This window comes from Pelophylax lessonae, assembly GCF_965119305.1.
Source record: "Pelophylax lessonae genome assembly, chromosome: 9".
Taxonomy (NCBI): domain Eukaryota; kingdom Metazoa; phylum Chordata; class Amphibia; order Anura; family Ranidae; genus Pelophylax; species Pelophylax lessonae.
The window spans coordinates 140,086,140-140,111,603 of record NC_138776.1 but is presented as its reverse complement, the minus strand read 5'-3'; the positions used below and the strand labels follow the sequence as shown (position 1 = coordinate 140,111,603).

Below are 25,464 nucleotides of genomic sequence, written 5' to 3'. Positions count from 1 at the left end.
GGAGGGGGCTAATTGCAGGTGCTAGTAGGATCAGCCCCGACACCTGCTAACGCTGCACTTTGGGAAGACTATACTATACTATTGGGGACGCTAGTATAGTTCTGATCTGATCAAAGCTATTAATCCATTCAGTCACTATACTAGTAATGGATGTGTGTGTGTCATTGTCAATCAAAGGGTTAAAGCCCAGTCTGACGCTATCCTGGATTGACGCTAACTAATGCCAACTAAAATTACACTAATACAGTGGTCAGAAAAAAGATCTGTGCACTGTAATAAATATATAAAGTGATATCGCGCTAAGATCTGTACACTGTAATGACACTGTGACAGGGCAGTCAAGGGGTGATCAGGGGGTTAAATCTTTTTATTAGGTTTAGGGTACCCCCCATATATTCCCTATCTGGGACTGACGCTAGCTACCACTAACTGCTGCTCACACTAACTAATACAGTGATCAGTTAAAAAAAAAAAAAACTTGGACACTATATATAGTGATACTGTGACAGGGAGTGAAAGGGTTAACTGGGGGTGATCAGGGGGGGGAGGGATGTGCCTACGTGTACTGGTGTCAGTGTAGTGCTTGTGTACTTCGAGTAGATGCCCTCGTTTGCTGGAACCGAAAAGGGCTCCAGGAAGAAAGATTGCATCACTCCATGTTCTTTTCACAAAATTATTTAAAAAAAAAAAAAAAAAAACACTTTTGGATTCAAATTATTACAGTGCCATAATAAAAAATAAAAAAATATATATTATTTGTATGCCAATTAAACATTTTTAAGATTTATATAAAAAAAAATTGTGTGTGTATATGTAATATGTATGTATGTGTGTGTATATCTATGTATATGTGTGTGTGTGTGTGTGTGTGTATGTATATATATATATATATATATATATATATATATATATATACACAGGTCCTTCTCAAAAAATTAGCATATTGTGATAAAGTTCATTATTTTCTGTAATGTACTGATAAACATTAGACTTTCATATATTTTATATTCATTATAACATATTGTTTTAATATTGATGATTTTGGCATACAGCTCATGAAAACCCAAAATTCATATCTCAAAAAATTAGCATATTTCATCCGACCAATAAAAGAAAAGTGTTTTTTAAAACAATAAAAGTCAACCTTCAAAAAATTATGTTCAGTTATGCACTCAATACTTGGTCGGGAATCCTTTTGCAGAAATGACTGGTCAATGCGGCGTGGCATGGAGGCAATCAGCCTGTGGCACTGCTGAGGTGTTATGGAGGCCCAGGATGCTTCGATAGCGGCCTTGAGCTCATCCAGAGTGTTGGGTCTTGCGTCTCTCAACTTTCTCTTCAAAACATCCCACAGATTCTCTATGGGGTTCAGGTCAGGAGAGTTGGCAGGCCAATTGAGCACAGTAATACCATGGTCAGTAAACCATTTACCAGTGGTTTTGGCATTGTGAGCAGGTGCCAGGTCGTGCTGAAAAAATGAAATCTTCATCTCCATAAAGCTTTTCAGCAGATAGAAGCATGAAGTGCTCCAAAATCTCCTGATAGCTAGCTGCATTGACCCTGCCCTTGATAAAACACAGTGGACCAACACCAGCAGCTGACATGGCACCCCAGACCATCACTGACTGTGGGTACTTGACACTGTACTTCAGGCATTTTGGCATTTCCCTCTCCCCAGTCTTCCTCCAGACTCTGGCACCTTGATTTCCGAATGACATGCAAAATTTGCTTTCATCCGAAAAAAGTACTTTGGACCACTGAGCAACAGTCCAGTGCTGCTTCTCTGTAGCCCAGGTCAGGCGCTTCTGCCGCTGTTTCTGGTTCAAAAGTGGCTTGACCTGGGGAATGCGGCACCTGTAGCCCATTTCCTGCACACGCCTGTACACGGTGGCTCTAGATGTTTCTACTCCAGACTCAGTCTACTGCTTCCGCAGGTCCCCCAAGGTCTGGAATCGGTCCTTCTCCACAATCTTCCTCAGGGTCCGGTCACCTCTTCTCGTTGTGCAGCGTTTTCTGCCACACTTTTTCCTTCCCACAGACCTCCCACTGAGGTGCCTTGATACAGCACTCTGGGAACAGCCTATTCGTTCAGAAATTTTTTTCTGTCTTACCCTCTTGCTTGAGGGTGTCAATGATGGCCTTCTGGACAGCAGTCAGGTCGGCAGTCTTACACATGATTGCGGTTTTGAGTAATGAACCAGGCTGGGAGTTTTTAAAAGCCTCAGGAATCTTTTGCAGGTGTGTAGAGTTAATTAGTTGATTCAGATGATTAGGTTAATAGCTCGTTTAGAGAACCTTTTCATGATATGCTAATTTTTTGAGATGGGAATTTTGGGTTTTCATGAACTGTATGCCAAAATCATCAATATTAAAACAATAAAAGGCTTGCACTACTTCAGTTGTGTGTAATGAATCTAAAATTAATGAAAGTCTAATGTTTATCAGTACATTACAGAAAATAATGAACTTTATCATAATATGCTAATTTTTTGAGAAGGACCTGTATGTATATGTGTATGTGTATATATATATATATATATATATATATATATATATATATATAATATATATTAGGGATGCACCGAAATGAAAATTTTGGGCCGAAACCGAAACCGAAAATGCAGGATGCCATTGGCCGAAAACCGAAAATGACTTTCCCCCAAAAAAAATGAAAATAGAACAGGGCATACACCAAAAAACAGGCAGCAACGTACACCTGTCGCTGCCACCCTGTCACAGTATATGTACTGTGACGGGTTGGCAAGAGGTTAATTTAATTACCAATGGTATTTGTATTATGCAGCATGAGGGGGTTAATGTATTGTCACTGATGCATTAGTGACCGACCAGTGGCAGGTAATTAACCCTTTTGTGCTGCATTAGTGCAACCAGTATCAGTGTTAATTAACACTGGTTGCACTGATACTGGTTGCACTAATGCAGCACAAAGGGGTTAATTAACTGCCACTGGTCGGTCACTAATGCATCAGTGACAATACATTAACCCCCTCATGCTGCATAATTAATACAAATACCAATGGTAAGCTGCCTCAGCTATCAGCCTCAGCGTCCCTCTCCAACTCACTCCGCTCCTCCAGTCACTGTGTCCATTATTCAAAAGTCCCGCCTCTGGCCGGCCGCCCGCCTCCCGGTGATGTCACTACTACTAGGATCTGTCCATGAATGAACTGACACACCGGGCGGGCGAGCGGCCGCTAATAGCTGTCACTATGAGCCGTTCACTTCTCTTCAATTCCCTGACAGTCCGGGCGGCCGCTAATACATAGTACTATGCGATCCTTCCTGTCAGCTCAGCGGGACTATGACTATGTGTGAATGAGATCTGATCTGACCTGACACCGGGCGGGGGGGGCGGGTTGGAGCGGCCGCTATTAGCTGTAACTATGCAAGCGCTTCACTTCCTTGTCAGGCATGTATCTCCGCTGACAAGGAAGTGAAAGGCTCACATAGTTACAGCTAATAGCGGCCGCTCCAACCCGCCCGGTGTCAGGTCAGATCAGATCTCATTCACACATAGTCATAGTCCCGCTGAGCTGACAGGAAGGATCACATAGTACTATGTATTAGCGGCCGCTCGCCCCGCCCTCCTGCCTGGTATGTCCATTCACTAATGCAGAGATCATAGTAACAGGGACGTCATTGAGAGGCGGGCGGCCGGCCAGAGGCGGGACTTTTAAAACCTGCGCTGCGCCCTCCTCCTTCATCACGGCGGCCATATTAATTTCGGCACCGTTAACCCATTATCGGCCGAAATGAGAGAGGCTCATTTTCGGCCGATAATTTCGGTGGCCGAAATTTCGGTGCATCCCTAATATATAAATATATATATTATATAAAATTTTAATTTTATATTGATTTATATATAATTGAACATGTGACCAGCAGCAGAGGCCTAGAGGCTCCTCCTGCTTATTTTTCCCTGCAGACATGCTGGGAAAGATCTGGGTCATGTGACAACTTTTATATTGATTAGGAAAAAGGTACTTCGTTGTGGTGTTTTTTTATTCAAATGATTACACTTTACAGTGCCATCATTCACATACATAAATCGAAGGGACTATCTAAATGAAACCGTGTATATTTAATATCACTTTAAATAGAAACATAAATACAGTACCTTGATTATTCCAATTTCAACAAGCCATATATATGTATATGGCTTTTATATGTAAAAAGAGATACAACTACATATTTCATGTGTATACATAGAAAACAATGGATCCCCACATCGGTTTGGCCTCCTTGTCTGTGTCCACTCCAGGAGTGTGTTCGCCTCTAGTTTGCCTCTATTCACTCCAGTAACAGTGCTGCACATTGGAAGGTGGAGACATTTGAGCATTATGTAGAGGTGCACCGAATGGAAATTTTGGTACCGAAAATGTACGATGCATTTGGCCGAAAAACCAAAAATGTCAGTTTTTAATAAAAAAAAAAAAAAATGTATGTATAGCATTCGACTTTTGAATTACTATCATGAATTAAAATTGATATTATTGTTGGCCATTATCGACACCTTTTTTAGCACAAGAAAAGCTCATTTTAAATTCTATGTAGGTCTTCACACTGGTCTGTTGTGCTTCCATTGTGGTGTTAAAAATCCTGCTTGCTGCATCTTTGGTCAGTTAAAAAAAAAACGCACCTCCCTATTGAAATGCGTTTAAAACACAGCAAGAACGCATCAATAACGTACCCGTTAAGTTTTTGATGGGTTGTTTTTTTTTTGTCACATGATCTAGGAAAAACAAACCATAAGCACATTTAAAATCTACGCAAAATCATCTGCATTTTCGGAGCTATTATCGGCACCTTTTTCTCTTATCGGCAAAAAAACACTATTTTCGGCCAATCAGTTTTGACAACGGAAATTTTGGTGCATCTCTAGTAATGTGTTATGAATAATAATCAAACGTATGTATTATGGTATGTTATGAGCTGTTTTTTGTTTAGCTAAGTTCATTTTTCTCATTGAATCCCAAGATGGTCCTGAAGAAGCTATATGTGAGAAACGCGTTGCCCTTGTGGTTGTTAAAGAATATGTTATGTATATTTTGCATAAACTGTAATTATTGTTTTTTGGAAATTGTGAGAGAATATTGAGAATGTTCTGCTTGGCTCATTGATGTGTGTGTTTGTTTTTTTTTTTTTTGTTTTTTTAGCAAATGACGTCCGTTAGGATAGTGGCGATCAGGTCAGAGTTAATTTCATTCCCTTCTTTAGGTACAGGCTTAAATTCACACATTGTATGGCCAGCTTAACAGACATCTTGCCTTGAGGGACCTGTGGGAAGTTGTGCTCCAGACTAATGCCCCGTACACACGTGCAGATTATCTGAAGACTTTTGTCTGCAGACTTACCAAAACCATATAATATGAGGTCAAACCTAAACACTTTTAATTTGTATGCAATCCGGCAGGCCCTTGCACTACATAGAAAAGGTAAATCTGAAGACAAAAGTCTTCAGATAATCTGCACGTGTGTACGGGACATAAGGGTCATCATACACATTACAATCTGACCTACCTAATGTCTCCAACCAATTGGTATCCAATCAGGCAGGCCTTTGTACTACATAGTTGTTGGTAGATTGAAATGAGATTTTACAATTGATTGTAGCATACTGTAAAAATGCAAGCAAAGGGCTCCACCATCTACGTGTAGCGGTTTCATTGGTTTGGCATGTATGTACTCGCATATAAAAATTATATCTAGGCATATCATCCCACATGAAAGGTCCCGTTGAGCTTCTCAACATCGCATGCAGAGTTTGGCAGGGAAGTGTACAGGCACTGCAGGCAGAGTAAATGGCAGGCAGCGACTGAACATAAAGAACAGTAGAGAGTGATGGTTAACCAGCACCGAGCACCCAGAGATTCTGGGTACAGTGACTGAACAAATTGATTGTAGCGTGTATGGTGTACTTAACAAGAAGTGAAATCTGGTCACCATAAATAACTTACACTAGGCATATCATTACTGCAGCTTCCCTGCCTCTTTATTATCATGATTGTCCAAACCCGAAAGTTTCTTGTCATATATAACATAGAAGCTGTTGCTGGGTAACTTCTGAAAATGCAAGTTACTTGGCTGCCGCTGGCATCAATAGTTTAGTCACTGGATTGGAACAAACTTCTGACCTGCATACTTATTCGTCATGATAAAGAAACCATTGACACCATTCAAATAGGCAAAACAATGGGCATGTTATAACGGCAGCCCCATATTTCTCCCATTAGAGGAACTGTTCAATGACCACTGTTCATACGAGAAACCCAATTTCTGTTTCCACTATTAAATGAAACCCCAAATATGAATGCATTTGTTTGAATGGGCTCTCAATACACTTTAACGCACAAGAAACAGGCACCAACATTAAAACAGCTAGCAAGCTAACAGATCAGGGCAGGGTTTCTCAACAAGGGTTCCTCCAGAAGGTGTTAGGGGTTCCTTGAACAATGAGCAATTTCTGCCTCTCACATCACTGATCTCTTTAGCTATCTGTAAGGGATAATTCTTCCCAATGACCACAAGTGTAAGGAGCATTCTTCCCACTAACCATCACCATTTAAGGGTTCCTCTGGGCCAAAAAGGTTGAGAAAGGCTGAATCAGGGATTTGTCAGAAGGGCCGATTGAGGACATGGGTGCCCAACTAAAGATGGCCATACCATACACTGTACGGGTTTCGTCTGCTTCATCAGTTCAATTAGCTCATTGGATGGCTGTGTTGGCCACCTCTAGCCCAACATCCCTCAATTGAAAAATGAAAGGAACCAGACAGCCAAACAGCAGATGCAGCTGTTATTGATGCAGCTGTTATTCGGGGGATTTTGGCAGTCAAAAAATAAGTCACTGGTGATTCGTCCAGTGTGGAGGAATCTGTTAGATTTTTTTGTTCAGCCTGCAGGCCGCACATACAAAGAAAATCTGTATAGCCAGCTTAAAGTGACACTAAACTCTGGTTTAAAGTACATTCTCATAAAATTACATTCTTTTGCTCTCAGCTTCCTCAAGTTTAGTTTTTCTGTGAGGTGAAATTTGTTTCAGCAAATTCTGCTGTAATTGTACTTCCTCTTAGAGGGTGGCTAAGTTCATTTTCCATGGCCACACTGCATGTAGGAAAGTAGACACCCTCTCTTGCTTGTTCCTTAGATGGAGTATGGGAGTTGTAGTGTGCATGGAGCAGTGCACAGACCACAACTAACATTTACTGCTTGTTGCAAACATAAGAAAAGGAGAGGTTTAGGAGCCAACGGAGGACGTTACAAGGAGGTAGAAAAACGCATTAGGAAACCATTTTTATGTAAAAAAAAAAAAGGTTTACAAGACCATTAAGTAATGGATGTGTGTGGATGATTGTTAGAGAATAAGGATGTTGTTTAGTGTCACTTTAAAGCCTTACTGCACAACTTTTTAAAAAATGAAGGCGAGCCCAGCCCACACTGCAAGTGTTAAATGCTCTTTGTGTTTAGGGATGCACAATACAGGCTTTTATAACTTACCTTTAGGCCATGTTCACATATGGCCTAAATGTAGGCATGGGGTCTGGTGCGGTCCTGTTCACCAGTTTCGGTGCAAATCGGGCCCGAATTTTCACCTGAATTCGCACCTGTATCAGACCCAAACATGCACAGGACCCTTTTCGAATGCGGACAGTGGCCTCCCCGGAGCTGTGTGAACCTTTTCTACTGAGCTGGTCACACTCACATGTCATGCGAATAGTATGCGAGGAAACCCGTATCCAATATGCACATATGTGAACCCAGCCTTACACCCCACTCTAGGGGGTGTCCTCGGCGCCCTCTGGCGGAGTCTCACCACCATCTCATACAATACAGGGACACTAACCCTGTACTGTGTATAATTTGTAAGTGCAAATTACATGGGTTCAGAGTGTAAAAATCCTCCCTGCCCCACTGTGCTTGGTAGTTCTTAGCCACATATAAACACTGGTGGCCATTCTTTATATGCTGAGCCTATTTTTGTGTTTTGGATCGGTCTATATGTATGTTTATAGCTGCCATTGCTTTGCAGTTGATTTATTTTTTTTAAACATTTTCATTTAGGCAAATGAGGCATAAACTACCAATTAATTACTAAGGAAATATCACATTCATTCCTTTTTTGTTTTCCTTTTGTTTCTGCTAAAGCCATTATATTCCACAATAAACGTGACAAAGTATATTCGTAGTAAGCGGTTAAAGAATTGCAGCAAGTATTTCTGCTACTGCGTCAAAGGTTTGAGCATCATTTGAAGTTTAGAAAATAAACAATATAAAAAGAAACTTTTTTAGGTAATGGTTCTCATTTGACCAGTATAGTTATGGTGGTAATAGTTGCTTTCGTGACTTGGATAAGCTGTGTAGCATCTTCAACATCGTAGAACAAGTCCAGACAAATTTACCTTATTACTACCAGCTATTTTAGGGCAGAAAATAGCTGTAATCTGCCTCAAAAATGTCCACCATACTGCAATTTTGAGTGTACAAGAATGTACTTTTAAGCTGGCCATAAATGGTTCTAAACTCGGCCAGTTCAGTGGGGACTGGCCGAGATTTGAACCATGTTGGTTGGTTGCAGGAAAGAAGATTGCATCATCTTTGGCCTGCCTTAGCCACATCATAAAAATGTTCCTGCTCTTGCAGCGCTGATAAGACTTGTAACAGTCTGCCAGGAAACCATTATGAAAAACTGTACGGTTTTCATTCTGTGGAAGTTGTTTCAGTCTCTGCTGGTGATTGGACGTTGGCCATCTCATAGAACGTTTGTTTTATTGGTTTAAAGATCTGTTAATTTGTGAGCATTTAAGTCTTTGTACAAAGGCATTGGATCTAGGTTTGAACAGCAATATTTGCCTTGCTTTGATGGTGATCTTAAATGTAAGAGACCCTCCATTCTCTCCGAATGAATGTGTTTGCCTTATGTACATCGGCAGGGGGGAAACTGCACACAGTTGCATCCTTGTGCCTGCCAAAATGAGTGTAACTACCTCCGTTCCCCTTACAAATGAATAGAATTAACAGATTCTCCTACATTGCAGAATTGGACATGTGTGGGTCAGCTAGCCATGGACACGGAGTATTACTGTTATCCATAGGATGAATCATAGCGTTATACCTGTATGTTGTAAATAACCACTGGGGTAGAATAAAACCCAACTGCACAATGAGTGGACATTTATATTTTCTCAGTGCTGTTTTGTTTACTTTTATAACCAGTGTGATCGATCAACACTGAAGCTTTTATTCACAAAAGTAGATTGTTTCATATGAAAGAGGAAGTTTAACTGGCTCGTGTATGTTTTTTGTTTTTATTTTTTATTGCCCTGGATTTCCAAACCAGCATTGGTGTTTACTTATCTGGTTGGCTGTAACCATATGGTACCATCTCTCTTCCTAGAATCACAATTGAGAAGAATAAGTGCAAGCTCGTTTGGTTAAGAGTAGATGGGGCTCAAGGTGCAATAATGGGCATCCAGAAAGAATCTAACTGTCATCACCATCAGCGTCTGATAAAGGGTATCCAAACTGATATTAATGTCTTTTTACCAACAAGGTCCATTAATAGACATCCAAAAAGAGCCGTATGTCCATTACCATCAAGACCCATGAATTTGCAATCATAAACTAATTTCTATCACCATCGGTGTCTATTAATGGACATCCAAAGAGAGCCGTATGTCCATCACTATCAAGGCCCATTAGTAGGCTTTCAAAGAGAACCTAATGTCTATCATCATCAAGGTCTATTAATGGGCATTAAAAGCCAGCCTAATGTCCATCACCCCCGAGATTTATTAATGGGCATTCAAAAACAGCCTAATGTCGATCATCCTCAAATTCCATTATTGGGCATTCAAAGAGAACCTAATATCCATCACCAACAAGGTTCATTATAGACATCTGAAGAGAGCCAGTGTCCATCAAGGTCCAATAATGGGCATCCAAAAGAGAGCCTAATGTTTCTCACAGTCTGGCTGTTCTTGTATTGCGTTTTGGTTTGATCTTTCCAGGTAGTGAGCCTAATGCTTACACAGGCACTGCCAAATGCAGACTGGTACACCCTACATTTGGCAGCTGCATTGCAGTCTGAAGATGCATGGCCTAAACATTATTATAAAGCACAGTGGCTAAGTGGTTAGCACTGCCGCCTAGAAGCACTAGGGTCGTCGGGTTGAATGCCAACCACGGCACTACCTGTCTGGAGTCTGCATGATCTCGCTGTGCCTACATGGGTTTTCTCCGGGTTTTCCATTTTCCTCCCGCTCTCCAAAGACATGCTGATAGGTAAATTTTATTCTAGTATGTGTACTGTATGAATGTGAGTTTTGGAACTTAGACAGTAAGCTCCTTGAGGGCAGGGACTAATCCTAAATGTACAACATATATGGAAAGCGCTGTGTAAATTTACGGCCTTATAGAAGTACCTGTAATAAATACATAAAATAAAGCTTTGGAAATTACATCACGGTGGCACTATGAGAACAGAACCTCGCTGTTCATAGACCTCAACTGCTTCACACAAGAGCTTGCAATTACCTCAGTTCATCTACCTGTCAGTAGAGAAAATGTGGCTTGTTTGATGTCTCTAATGAATATAATATGTCAAGCACATGTACTACTTTCGGTCTAAAACTTTGTTTTTAAATGTTTTAGGTTTGAATATTTAAAGATGAACAGCTATAACAAGCGGTTACTCCTCGGGCCTGAGGTTTCCTAATTTTAAGTCTGCTCATTCCACCTTTTATAAACTATGCAATGACACACAAAAAGGAACCTCCTTTTTTTAATGAAGATAAAGATGGATCGCTGCTCTGCAAGGGACCTTTTACAATGGAACTCTTCATTGAAACTTTGACAGGAACCTGCTTTGAGCTGAGAGTCTCACCATTTGAAACCGTGGCCTGTGTTAAAGCAAAAATTCAGAGGCTGGAAGGTATTCATCTTTTTCTTGATATGATTGTGTGTGATGTAACTTCTAGCGCAGATTCCGAATACAAGTTCCTGTGAAGCTTATGTTGTACCTGATAATAAAGCTAGAAAGTCTGGTACTGAACACCACTATTACTTCTCATTTGGCTTTAAGTAGAGAGGAGCTTGGACATCTGCCGATCTCTGAACTTGCGCTCTGTTTTTTTACCCCAACCAGCTGAAGGCAAGGTCACCCCCAACCCACAGCTTGCATAAAGAGATGGGCTGCGGGCCGCATAAATTTTGAAAAAATAACAATATTTTTCAAATTTTTTGTATATGAAATTCCCTCCAAAAAAATGTAAAAATCAATTTTTTTTTAATTTTTGGCCAATTTGTTTTCTGCTACCTATGTTTGGTAAAAAAAAAAATCACAATAAGCGTATTTTGATTGGTTTGCGCAAAAGTTATTGCGTTTACTAACTAAGGGAAAGATTTCTGTCATTTTTGGTGTGGTTTTTTTTTTTTAACGAGTAATGGCGGCGATCTTTTTTTTTTTTTTTTTTTTTTTTTTGCGGGACTGCGACATTGCGGTGGACAGATCGGACCCTTGACTGACATTTTTGACACTTTTGGGGGTACCAGTGACATTACTGCAGTAATCAGTGCTATAAATATGCACTGTTACTGTAAAAATGACACTGGCAGGGAAGGGGTTAATTTTATTGGAGAGGGAGGGGTTAATGTATGCCTGGTGCTTACTGACGTGTGTGTGGCGGGAGGTGACTGAGTGACACAGGGACAGATCGCAGGTTCAGCTATGCTGAACCCTGCAATCTGACCCTGTCTGTCACTTAGGAGATCCGCCCGCTTGTTTACACAAATGGGCGGATCTCCACACTCGATTCCCCGACGATCCCTGGCCCGACTTCTGCTGTGACTGAATACAGCAGGAGCGAGCCTCTGGCGGCGCGCGTGCGCCGCCCAAAAGGGGAGGAGTCCAGTGACGTAGGTCTACGTCGCTGGACGGGAACGAGCCACTTTGCCACAGTACGGTCAACGTGACCAGTCGGCAAGTGGTTAAGGGTTGGTTCACATCAGTTGCGGAAATGTGTTGCTTTCTGCAGGCATGTGGTTACCAGTAATTCTTAATGGCACCTCCTCTCATCTAGCTAACGCAGGTTCATTTGCAGCCACCAAAACGCATAATACTGCAACTTTTAGTTTGGGCATTAAACCTACTGTATGGATAGTTTTGCCGTGTGTGTATGGATAGAAAATATTTACAGGAGGCTATCACACATAGCAATAGGTTTTATACAGTAAAACAATCAGAATACATATTTCACTGCTCTAAATAAAAATATTAGCTGTTATTTGGTCCAGTACTTTGTGCTCCAGATTTGTCCTATTTGCTGATGAAGCCAGTTGATGTTTTTTTTGCTTATCAGTAGAGATGAGTGAATAATTCCTGCGCAAAAAGGAGAGAGTTTACAGTATTAAAAAAAATGTGCTTATTCACACATACATTCACATAAAATTCATCTAGCTTTTCTTGGGGTGTGTTTTTTTTTATTTTTTTTTATATAGTGTGTGTATATGTGTGTGTATATATATATATATATATATATATATATATATATATATATATATATATATATATATATATATATATATATATATATATATATATATATATATATATTATTGTATTGAAAATGTATTCATACCCCTTGAAATTTTTTCACATTTTTGGTATGTTACAATCAAAAATGTAATTATATTTTACTGGGGTTTTTTTGTGATAGACCAACACTAAGTGGCACATAATTGTGAAGTGGAAGGAAAAAGATAAATGGGGTTCAACATTTTTTTATAAATCAATGACTAAAATGTGTGGCATTCATTTGCATTCAGCCCCCTTTACTCTGATACCCCTAACTAAAATCTAGTGGAACCAATTGCCTTCAGAAGTCACCTGAATAGTAAATAGAGTCCACCTGTGTGTAATTTTAATCTCCAGTATAAACACAGCTGTTCTGTGAAGCCCTCAGAGGTTTGCTAGAGAACCTTAGTGAACAAACAGCATAACGAAGGCCAAGGAACACACCAGACAGGTTAGGAATAAAGTTGTGGAGTACTTTAAAGCCGGGTTAGGGTATATATATAAAAAAAAAAAAAAATCCAAGCTTTGAACATCTCACGGAGCTCTGTTCAATCCATTATCTGAAAATGGAAAGCGTGTGGCAGAACTGCAAACCTACCAAGACATGGCCATCCACCTAAACTGACAGGCCTGGCATGGAGAGCATTAAGCAGAGAAGCAGCCAATAGGCCCATGGTAACTGGAGGAGCTGCAGAAATCCACAGCTCAGGTGGGAGAATCTGTCCACAGGACAACTATTAGTCATGCACTCCACAAATCTGGCCTTTATGGAAGAGTGGCAAGAAGAAAGCTGTTGTTGAAAGAAGTCCTGTTTGTAGTTTGCGAGAAGCCATGTGGGGTACACAGCAAGTGTGGAAGAAGGTGCTCTGTTCAGATTGAAATTTTTGGCCTAAAAGCAAAACATTATGTGTGGTGGAAAACTAACCCTGCACATCACCCTGAACACACCATCCCCACCGAGAAATCTGGTGGCAGCATCATGTGGGGATTCATTTCTTCAGCAGGGAAAAGGGCAAATACAGGGAAATTTTAGAAGAAAACCTGTTAAAAAGATTTGAGACTGGGGCAGAGGTTCACCTTCCAGCAGGACAACGACCCTAAACATACAGCCAGAGCTGTAATGGAATGGTTTAGATCAAAGCATAGTCATGTGATACAATGGCCCAGTTAAAGAGGAAGTAAACCCGCTTAAAAAAATATGAGAAAAAAAAAAACCTGTAAAGACAAAGGCATAATGAGCATCTGATTGGCCGGGGGCGCGATTACATCATTCCCGCACGGGAGCCGCCGTTCACGGCACTGGGATCTGAAGAAACGACACGAGTGATCGTTCCTTCAGAGCACATGCGCCTATGACGTCATTGTCATGTAAATATCTCCTAAACGGTGCAAGTTTAGGAGATATTTATAGCACCTATAGGTAAGCCTTAATGTAGGCTTACCTATAGGTAAATGTAAACAAAGTGGGTTTACAACCTCTTTAAAGTCCAGACCTAAATTCAATTGAGAATCTGTGGCAAGACTTGAAAATTGCTGTTCAGACGCTCTCCATCCAATCTGACAGAGCTTGAGATATTTTGCAAAGAAGAATGGGCAAAAATTTCACTCTTTACATATGCAAAGCTGGTAGAGACCAACCCAAAAGATTTGAAGCAAAAGGTGGTTCTACGCAGTATTGGCTCGGGGGCTGAATACAAATGCACGCCACACTTTTCACATATATTTATTTGTTAAAAATTTTGAAAGCCATTTATCATTTTCCTTCCCCATCACAATTATGTGCCACTTTGTGTTGGTCTATGACATAAAATCCCAATAAAACACATTTACGTTTTTTGGTGGTAACATGACTAAATGGAAAATTTCAAGGGGTAGGAATACTTTTTCAAGTGTGTGTGTGTGTGATTGGTGTTTTTAAGTGTCCACATTGGTCAGATTTGTAATTTCTACATTTTCCCTTGTCCTAGGAGGCAAAATAAATGTGTGTGTGTGTGTTCAATTTGTTTTATGTATGTTTAAAAAATGGAATCATTCCCCCTGCCTTATGAACTGGTAAAGGCATCCTTCAACCCCCCCTAGCAGCTTACCAAGGCCCCTTCCACATCGGAGTGGGCGCGGCTTGCAGTCCGCTTGCTCAGCAGGGGATCTGTCCGCTAATCCTGCTGAGTAGGCGGATGGCTGGTCTGTTTCCGCTCCACGTATGTAGAACAGGCACAGCCCGCTCTCTTTGGGCGGTCTCATGTAAATGGACTGCCATCCGATCCACTAGACCAGTGATGGCGAACCTTGGCACCCCAGATGTTTTGGAACTAATTTCCCATGATGCTCAACTCTACTGCAGAGTGCATGAGCATTCTGGGAAATGTAGTTCCAAAACATCTGGGGTGCCCAGGTTTGTCATCACTGCTCTAGACTAAAGGGGATCCCCATCCGTCTGTTTTTAGCTTATCAGATTGGATGTTGGCGGGCATAATTGGACACGGGTCCATTTACATCCGCCGCTTCATAGAGGCGAATGAAGGGTCTGATCCGGTCTACCTGAAAACCTGACAGGCGGACCCGTCAGTCCACTCGTGTGAAAGGGGCCTCAGGCTACTCAGTGTTTAGTATGATAGCTGGCTTCCATTATTCATTCTCTGACCTGAGCTGTTTCCCTTCAGGTAATGGGAGATTCCTGTGCGGTCATTACACAATACAAAATACATACCTCCTACTGAGTGGCTGACATAGTTAGAAGTGACTGCAGAGAAATGACCTAGGAGTCACCTTGCTGACATGCATACCCTGGTAATCTCATGGTTTACTTGCTCTGTCAGGAGACCAGAGAATAAGGATGGGACATGCTGCATTCAGTGAGACACCCCACTTTACATTTTGGGAAAGCTAATAATTAGGAGGCATACTGGTAAATATGTTTTTTGGCTGAAATATCTCGGCATAGGACTGAGTGCATCATCAGGACAGAGAATGTCCTCATTTTATACTACTATTCTTCATCTATACCGGCTAATCTTCAGTAGGATGTACACTCTGACATTTCCAGCTTACAAAATGGTTCTTACACAGCGGGGGGTAATAGTGTGATTGGCCACGTGAACCTGTTTAGATGGCTTGTTTTGGAAATCATTTTGTCAAGTTTTACCATTGCACTGAGATACCAGCGACAAAGGTAGGGCAGAGGCAGTAGGTGCCTTCCACACGGTAATCAGGTTAAAGGCAGGGGCGTAACTACAGGGGTTGCAGGGGTTGCAATCGCTACCGGGCCCCATGCTCCAGGGGGCCCGGTAGCAAACCAGTGGGTGAACTTCCAGGATCGCAAAGGTCACACTTGCAACCGGGCCCTGGCATTGCACCACTGTGGGGAGGCCCCAAGATTGCAGGAAGGGGGCCCACTGCAGAACTTGTGAAAGGATCCTGCTGCGGGACCATAATAAAAGGCCATGCAACAAGTGTAAAGAGCCCCAGGATTAGTGGGAAGAGCCCTGGGCTTGAAGGTAAGGGCCCCGGCCAGGGGTCTGGGGGGCCCTTCATGGTTCCTTGCATCAGGGCCCTGAAGGTTCTAGTTACGCCTCTGGTTAAAGGAGTTCTATGATGGCAGCCTACTGTAATTTTATTAAATGTCTTTGTAATAACATTACAAATAGTAGTTATTTTTGACAATATATTAGAAGCTTACCTAAAGATTGTCCTTTCATGTTGTGAGTTCTGCCTGCCAGCTGGCCTTCTCTTCTCACAACTTCCTGGATTCCCTGCATGCTTTGCACTTCTCCACTGCTGTTTACTTTCAATTTCTAAGGATCTCAAAAGGGTGAAGCCCATGGTAAGTAATCCTAAAAGCAAAAAATGCACATAGCGTAATACCGTAGCAACAAGTCAATTAAAAAAGATTGCACTTACTAAAAACATATGAGTACTCAAGCAGGAAGCAATAATCCAGTACACTAAAATCCAAGTTGCGGCATCCGGCATATAACAGATAAAAATCGGAGATTTTTTTAGTAAGTGCAATCTTTTTTAATAAATTGGCTTGTTGCTACGGTATTACGCTATGTGCATTTTTTCCTTTTTGGATTACTTCCCATGGGCTTCACCCTTTTACATCTGAGGATTGGTCCTCTAATATCTGCTCCAGCTCGATTTGCCATCCTAAGGTGTGGTGCACACTAGTAGAAAATCTGCCGAAAATTCCCGTCCGAGGTAAAATCGTACGATTTTCGGCTAGTGTGTACACAACTTTCAGCAGCCGATGCCGACCTTTTCAACGAAAAAAAACGGAGGAAGAAACACCAAAATTTTTATTGTCCGTCCCCAGACGACCAATGTTTGTTTAATGTGTATGCAGTACGTCCGCGAAAAATCGGATACGAAAGACCACGTATGGTCTGAAGTTGCTGACAACCCCGAAGTCTAGGAAAAAATGTCAGGAAAAAAAAAAAAATCGGATGAGAAATTTCGTAAACATTATGCACTGTCAACTAAAAACGGTTATGACCGCTGAGCATGAGAGAGAAAAATCGGGATATTTCGTCCGATTTTCGTCAAGTGTGTACGAGCCTTAAGGAGTGTCCTGCGGGATCATTGCGATTGGCCCCTACTGACAAGTGTTTATGAGGTCTATCTATTATATTAGATGACCATGGATATCTGGTAAGCAGCCTACCTTACATCTTCTCTGATCACGGGTGCCATCCAGCGGAAGCTCTGTAGGATATTCCACCATTGCTGGGACATGTGGTTCCTTCCATCTGGGATTCACTACTTCCTCTTCCTTTTTCACTAAAAGACTTTTATGTTGATTCAGTTGGGGTCTTTTTTGCATTGAAGGACTTTTTTACTTCTAATCTTATATCACTTTACAGGTTGGATTGTTATCCTCCCTTTATCATTGCTTTATATCACTTTCACAATTAGTGTTAGAGTAACATTAGAGTATTTTAATGTTATTTATTTTCAAATCATTTCTAGTGCCAAGTGTTAGAATTTATCATTTTTTTTTTTTTTCCTTTTTAGCGCTACACTATTTGTTTATACATTCTTGACTTAAGGGCTGTGTGATTCTTTTTGATGCACAAAGTGTAGGGAGGCGCACTTTTATCTTCTGCATGCAAGGGAGGCTCTATGGGATGGGGCAAGAAAAAGGAGCACACTCAGTAAGTGATTAAATCAGCTGCTGAAGGTGCTTATAAACTGAGATATTGATATAACTTTAAGCAAGGCAATGTAAGATCTATGATATATATATATATATATACTGTATATATAATTTTTTTTTTTTTAGTGCCAGTTCACACCACATGCAGTCCAGTGAGGTTTTGTTCTGCATCAGTAGGCTACTATATCGTTTCCAATAGCATAGTTCACACCAGTGCTTGCAGTTCCAGTGCAATCCAGTTCCAGAACAAAAAGTAGAACATGCTGCATTTTCCCTGCACTAGACTGTACTGGAACGCTGTAAAATCTATCAAAACGCACTTAAATGCCATGGAAACCACACGTCTTTATTTAAAGTTAAAGCAGAGTTCCACCTAAAACAAAAAAAAATACATAAAAATACCCCCAGGACAGTCAGGGCTAGTGCATTCCACAATGGATAGCCTCTGAACTGTCCCAGGTTGCACTTACCTTTTAGAAGAAATACTTACCTTGAAAATGTCTTGTCCAGCGCTGCCATCTCAGGTGTAGGCAGCTGAAGCCAGCGCGATCCTCTTCTGCGTCCTCTTCGGTCCCACGATGCACTGCTTCGGCTCCGCCAACACTTCCGGGGCTGCAGCGTCATCCCTGCACAGCTTCTGGGCTTCTGTTTAGCAAGGTATGACGTGCCTGCACCGGCCCCGACGTCAGTTCCGGCTCCGGAAGTGACGAGCGGGACCGGTGCAGGCGCATTGATTCCTTGGAGCGATGACATTCAGCTCCCAGGAATCAATGCACCTGCACCGGCCCCGCTCGTCACTTCCGGTGCCGGAACTGACGTCGGGGCAGGTGCAGGCACGTCATACCTTGCTAAACAGTATGTGGAAGTGACGACGGGCCGTGGCCGCAGAGGGAGGAAGAGGAAGTAAGGTTGAGTATATTTTCTTCTAAAACAAGGTAAGTAAAAAAAAAAGAAAATTGCGATTATCCATTTTGCTTTTCAGGTGACCCGGAGCAAGAAGATGGACCAAAGTTACATTTTAGGGTGGAACTCCACTTTAAGAAAAAAGAGGGCTAAAAAATGCACTGGACTACATTAAAAATGCACTGTAAAGCCTCAAAAACGCGCATGCAGAAAAGCACCTGAACTGTGTTTCTATGGTGTGAACTGGTCCTAAGTACCAATAGGTCATAGCGTTTAAAGATAGATTTCTATTTATTGCAGTCAGATCAGTTAAGGCGAGTTTTGATTGCTTGCCATGATCTTTGGGAAATGGCAGTTGTCTCTGTTGGCGATGTTCCAACAGAGACCGGGGGGGGGTACCATTTTCACTATGCTACATGTTGCACCCTAAATCCGGATGTAACCTGATGTAAAAAGTGGATTAGTCTTTATATTATTTTCGGTATGCTGTTTTGAATGGGAACACCTACCATACATACAGTGTGGGTTTTCTCAACTTTGCAAAAATTGTAAAAAAACATTTCTAAGCCTGGTGTGGGGGACATCTTCCTATTCTCCCCCTCCTACAGAACCATAAGAATGTACGCTCTAGTGTTGTGTGCATGTTTGTTTATAGAAACTTCTTTCATTGGTCAGATCCTACCTACGTGTCCACCTTCCCACTGCTGTCCACATCACTCGCACTTATTGGAAATCTAAAAGATACGTAGAATACATTTTGCTATGGATCATCCTTGTTTGCAGGACAGAATAAGGCCTGTTTAGCACATTAGTCTGAGCTGACATTTAGCAGGTAGGCTCAGCTGATCTGTTTATGTCCTCTCCTGTCACTGTGCCCTTCTACAAGCGCTAATTATTGTATTGTCACTAGGGGACATGGTGTAAACAATTCTTCCAGTAAGTCCACTTTCTTTCCCCCCTGCTGAGTTGCAGCCATTGATAGAACCCGTCTATAACTGTGACATTTGTTAAAGGTCATTTTTGTTTTTTATTGTCGATGTCATTCATTTGCACAATGAAATTTATTTTTGTGTTGCCGTTGAATTGTGGCAGTAGAGATCTTTCATTCAAACTACGTTTTTGAGCAAACTGAAAAAAATAATTCAGTGTATAGAGTGATACGACATGTAGGAGGTATAGATGTAACAACACAAGAACCTGGATTAAAGTCTAAGGAGGTCCTCATACCTTACACCAAAGCATTAAACGATATCTAATGCCTATACTTTTTTTTTTTTCATAAGTTTGGATAGAGTGGATTCTGATCTTTGTGAGCTGTGGTCATGAATCTTTGAAGCTGCTTATCTCAGTCCAAGGGCTCCCTTCTTTGGACTTCAGCTACTTAATGGGCTTTGCTGGTAGTCTTCCCACACTTTGGCTGAATCATTGGGCTATTACAACTATTTATATCATCATCTGAACCTATCACATGGACCGCCACAGTTCGGTTGCTTTTATTATTGTGCAAGCAAGATATTTGTCATACAAACGCAGTTAATAGAGACACTGTAAGCTAAAGAGTACCCCTGAGGAAGAAGTATTACACTTCGAAACGCGTTGGGTCCCTGCTTCTACAGTACTCACGTTGTCTGCAACTTTTGTATTTTCATAACTGCTTTCCATGCTTTTATATGTATAAACTTATCTTTTCAATAAAATAAATTTTGTATTATACTATACTATTGTATTTTCACTAGAGTGCCTGAAAAGTCCCACCATAGGGGAACCCCTTTTTTCTGCATTTGTATACCTTTTGGGATGTGGCACCATCATCAGGGTCGCCTTTGAGAGCAATCTCTTATATTGGATAGAGTGGAGAGAGATTTTATTGTTAAAAATCAAGCCAAACTGCACAGCCATCCTTGGGTAAGCTTTGTGAAGGGTAGGTGCATGACAAAACAGTTAAACCAATGTTTAAAGAGCATTGTGGTCTCTTATCACCTTGAAAAAGAGGCCCTCTGTGCTCTTGAAACTTTGGTGTAATGGTATATGGGACCTCAGTAAATCCTTCTACTGATTGGACTCGATGTGGGGAAGTATAGGCGTAACCAATTCCGCTTACATCCACCCACCATAAGGAATACATAAATCCAGTAGAACTTTGGGCAAAATGTTTTCATTTTTGGCTAGAGTAAGGGAGGGTTATAACCCCTGTCAGAATTTTTTTTTTTTTTTTTTTTTTTTCTTAGCCATCTGTGTCCCATTGTGGCGATTTTCCTTCACTTCCTGTTCCAGAGCGAAACTGGAAGAAAGAGGCAATCCCTGTAAATTAAGGGAATTCCTTGGGGGCCTCAAGGCCACCAGAGCTAGTGTCCCCATTGGAAGATTTCCCCTCTCTTACTTTTCTGGGGAAAACCCACAATTTCAATCATAATGGTAAACAGGAGAGTGGATCTCCTTTATTAGGGATACAAAGAGCAATAAAAACTGTCAGATGTTCTGATCCATCTCGCCTGTATCCAAAACGAAAAAAGAAAAAAAAATGCATTTAGTTATACTTTAAGGGAAGTTCGAAACGTATAAGGATGTCACAAGTAACATCTTACCCCTCTGATCTGCCTCAGCAGGTCATATGAAAAAGGCCTTAGAAGGTTTTAATGCCTTTTGGATCTTTTTTTAATTCCAAAGAACTAGTATGTTAAGGAGGAATACTTTCATGCGGAACTACACTACATTTGATCACCATAAACAAATAAGTGATTTAATTTATGTACAATATTCAAAGCAAACTCATCCATCCATCCATGACTCCATGCTTAAAGTGGAGTTCCGGCCTCGGAATCGTTTTTTTTCAATAAAAATACCCCCGGGACAGTCAGGCCTAGTACATTTTATAATGGATAGCCTCTGAACTGTCCCGGGTCGCACTTCACTTTTTAGAAGAAATACTTACCTTAAAAATTTCTTGTCCAGCGCTGCCATCTCAGGTGTGGGCAGCTGAAGCCAGGGCATCCTCTTTGGTGTCCTCTTCGTCCCAGAATGCGCCTGCACCAGCCCCGCTTGTCAGTTCTGGTGCACGCGCGTCACCCCTGCACAGCTGGGCATGCCCAGAAGCTGTTTAGCAGGGAATGACGCGCCTCCACCGGAACTGACGAGCGGGGCTGCATTGACTCCTGGGAGCAATGACGTTCAGCTCCCAGGAGTCAATGCAAGCAGGAAGTGACAGCGTGGGCCGTGGCCACAGAGGGAGGAAGTAGAAGGAAGGCAAGAGTATACTTTCTTCAAAAACAAGGTAAGTAAAGAAAAAAAAATCAGGACTATCCATTTCTTTTGCAGGTGAATGTCAGCAAGCGGATGGCCCAAAGTAGTTTTTGAGGCCGGAACTCCGCTTTAACTTTGCTCAGAAATCGCCTAGCATTTCTGGCAGCGGCCATCTTGAGCAAGGGCATATGATTTTATGTAGCATTTACTTCCAGGAATCCATCTGCTCTCTGCTCGGGCGTACAGGCAGGATGTGCTGAGAAAACCCCTCCTGATGACTCCTCGGATGTATGATCTCATTTGCCTAGGCCTGGAAAGCAGGAAGTAACCAAAGAAATGTTAAAAAAAATAAAAAGTTTAAACCAAGTAAATATGATTTACTTTCCTATCTATTTACTAATACGGATTAAAGCGGAGTTCCACCCTGGATTTTTTTTTTTTTAATACCCCCGGGACAGTCAGGGCTAGTGCATTCCACAATGGCTAGCCTCTGATCTGTCCCGGGTTGCACTTACCTGTTAGGACAAATACTTACCTTGCAAACGTCTTGTCCAGCGCTGCCATCTCAGATGTGGGCAGCTTGAAGCCAGCGCGTCCTCTTCGGCGTCTTCTTCCGCCTTCTTTGGTCCCACGATGCTCAGCGCCGGCCCCGACGTCACTTCCGGGTCGCGCGCATCATCCCTCCACAGCTTCTGGGCATGCCCAGAAGCTGTTTAGAAGGGGATGACGCGCGCGACCCGGAACTGACGTCGGGGCCGGTGCAGGCGCAATGATTCCTGGGAGCTATGACGTCCAGCTCCCAGGAATCATTGCAGAGCCAGGAAGTGACGACGGGCCGCGGCCGAGGAAGGAGGAAGAAGGAAGTAAGGTAAGTATATTTTCTTTGCTACGAGGTAAGTAAAAAAAAAAAAATATGCGATTATCCATTTCTTTTTCAGGTGACCCGGAGCGAGAAGATGGAGGTAAGTATAAAAATAGGGTGGAACTCCACTTTAACAACAGTCAGTGTTGATTGAGAGAGTGAAGTTTCACTTTAAATCTAGGCTTCACTTCAAAATCTTGGTGCAAAAAAGTTGCTCAGTAACATTTGGTCAACTCACTGGGTGGCACCCAAAGAGCTCTGGTTTCTGCGCACCACAGAACACTGTACTTTTTTTTGTTAAAATGTCCCAATTATCTTTAAAGTTTGTAATTCACAATATTCGAATCCCTCCAGATAATAAATCTTGACTAATTTGACGGTTTTATTTTCAGGTATTCCAATAATCCAGCAACACTTAATATGGAATAATATCGATCTCAAGGATGAGGTTTGCCTAAATGATTATATGTAAGTATACTAAAATAATGTGTCCTGGCTTTTAATCGTGAAAGCTGTACTCGCTGGTAAATCACACATGGAACTGTGTTTGTTTTCCTCCCAAGGATCTCTGAAGGCTGTACATTGAAGTTGGTGCTGGCGATGAGAGCAGGCCCAATTAACACTCGTAGAGGTATGTGCAGAAACTTCTATAATCTACATAAATCAATAATCCGTTATGTAATAACTACTTAAAGAGGTTGTAAACTCGTTCAGAAAATTTTTTTTTTTTTTACAACCTGCAAGAGAGAGACATAATGAGCTAGTATGCATCGCATACTAGCTCATTATGAAATACTTACCTTAGAACGAGCCCCCGCCGTGCCGCTCTCTTACCTGTATGATGGGCGACATGTTCAGTCGCCTGTCTTCCGGGATCGCGGCATCCGGCCATCTGATTGGCCGGAGCTGCGGTGACGTCACTCCCGCGCACGCGCGCGGGAGCCGACGGTCACGGCACGGGGCTCTGAAGGAACGGCACGATCAGCCGTTCCTTCAGAGCGCATGCGCCAGTGACGTCACTGGCTGCATTAAAGGTAAATATCTCCTAAACGGTACATGTTTAGGAGATATTTACAGTACCTATAGGTAAGCCTTATCATAGGCTTACCTATAGGTACAACTTCCTGAGGAGGGTTTACTTCCTCTTTAATGTAGAAATAGAAAATCTGCCTGTTACAAGTGCAAATTTTTGCAAAGTTTATCCCCCGACAACCCACTACCCAATGCATACTCGCCAATGGTGGTTCTTCCTGCTTCCCTGCTGCAGCAATGCATCCTGGGTAGGTTTTGGTGTCAAAGTAAAGTTACTTAAGTGGTGGTACCCTAAATGGGTAAAGTTATTGTTTCTTTATTCTTTTGGGATATTGTTTTAGAGACTGTTTATGCTGTTGCACCATGCTAGCAAACAGTAATTAAAGTGGAACTATGCTTCTTCTGAGCATCACAAACCAAAAAATGCTATTTAATTCATTTTTAATATTCAAAGCAAACTGAACCATCCATCCATGTTTACTCAGAAATCCCTTTGAAAAACACCCCCCAGCAGTTCTTGCCATGGCCATCTTGAGTAAGGGCAGATTTATGTAGCATTTACTTCCTGGAATCTGTCTGCCCCTGGCACAGGCAGGCAGGAGGGTGTGCTTTGCTGAGAAAATCCCTCCTGAAGACTCCTGCGATGTAAGACATTTGCCTAGACCTGGAAATCGGGAAGCAACTGAATAAGGGTCCTTTCACACGAACGATCCGATCAGATCCGCCTGTCAGTTTTTTAGGTGGACCTGATCAGATCCTCCATGGATCCCTATGGAGCAGCGGATGTCAGCGGTGACCATGTCCGCTGCCATCCGCATCTGATCCTGTGCGTGAAATCCGGACGGATGGAAACCCTATTTTCCATCCGTCCAGGGGATCAGATGGGATCGGATGAGAGCGGACAGGCGGTCCGCTCTCATCCGATTCCCCCAAAGAGGGCAGCGGAGATCTGACACCTCCCTCTTCGCACACAGAGCGCATACGGAGCTGTCATCCACCTGCTCAGGGGGGATCGGCGGATTGAGCAGCGAACGGTCCGCACCGGACAGCGGACCGTGTGAAAGGAGCCTTAATGTAAAAAAAAAAAAAAAAACCCTCACCCGGAAACCTTAATAAAAATTATATTTGGGGAAAAAAAAAGTTAAAAACAAGTAAATATGATATCCTTTCTTGTCTGTTTACTAATACTAGCAGCAAAAGGGTTAAAAACATTCCATGTTGATTGAAAGAGTGAAGTTCTACTTTGACATGCATTGTGTGAAAGCAGCTAGGCAATTTGCCTAGCACACCAAAAAAGATGCATGTACTATTTCTTACTTTTTGTCATGCAGCACGCTATAAGGAATAGTAGTGTGTTACCATGCATTATTGGTGCCTTGCCACGCATATCCATTGACAAACTGTGGAGTGGCATTTAAAATGAATAGCACTGCATCCCACCAAAGTGTATTATTGTCTTGCACGTTCCCCTCAATGGTGTGAATGGGCCTATATAAGGCTCAGTTCATGAAGCTTATACACCAGAATAAGATTCTGCATTTTTTTTTTTTTTTTTTTTTTAAAAGGCAGTTCTTTCTAGCTGAGCCCAGTGAGATTTGAGCATTACATTCACATTGCTAAAACAAATATCTTTATCTTTTTTTATTAAAAGCTTTGTGAATTGTAAAAATGAATCCTGTAGTC

The 25,464-nt window shown here is 41.8% G+C and overlaps 1 protein-coding gene across 1 annotated transcript in view; it reads left to right on the top strand.

Annotated features, from left to right (window-relative positions):
- Positions 1-25,464, top strand: part of ZFAND4 (zinc finger AN1-type containing 4) — a 68,442-nt gene that overhangs the window by 8,909 nt on the left and 34,069 nt on the right. Inside the window, exons 2-4 of the mRNA XM_082268177.1 lie at positions 10,672-10,951; positions 23,142-23,217; positions 23,313-23,380. Coding sequence (XP_082124303.1) covers positions 10,774-10,951; positions 23,142-23,217; positions 23,313-23,380 — 322 coding nt within the window. The 5' untranslated portion in view covers positions 10,672-10,773. The remainder of the gene's footprint in view (positions 1-10,671; positions 10,952-23,141; positions 23,218-23,312; positions 23,381-25,464) is intronic.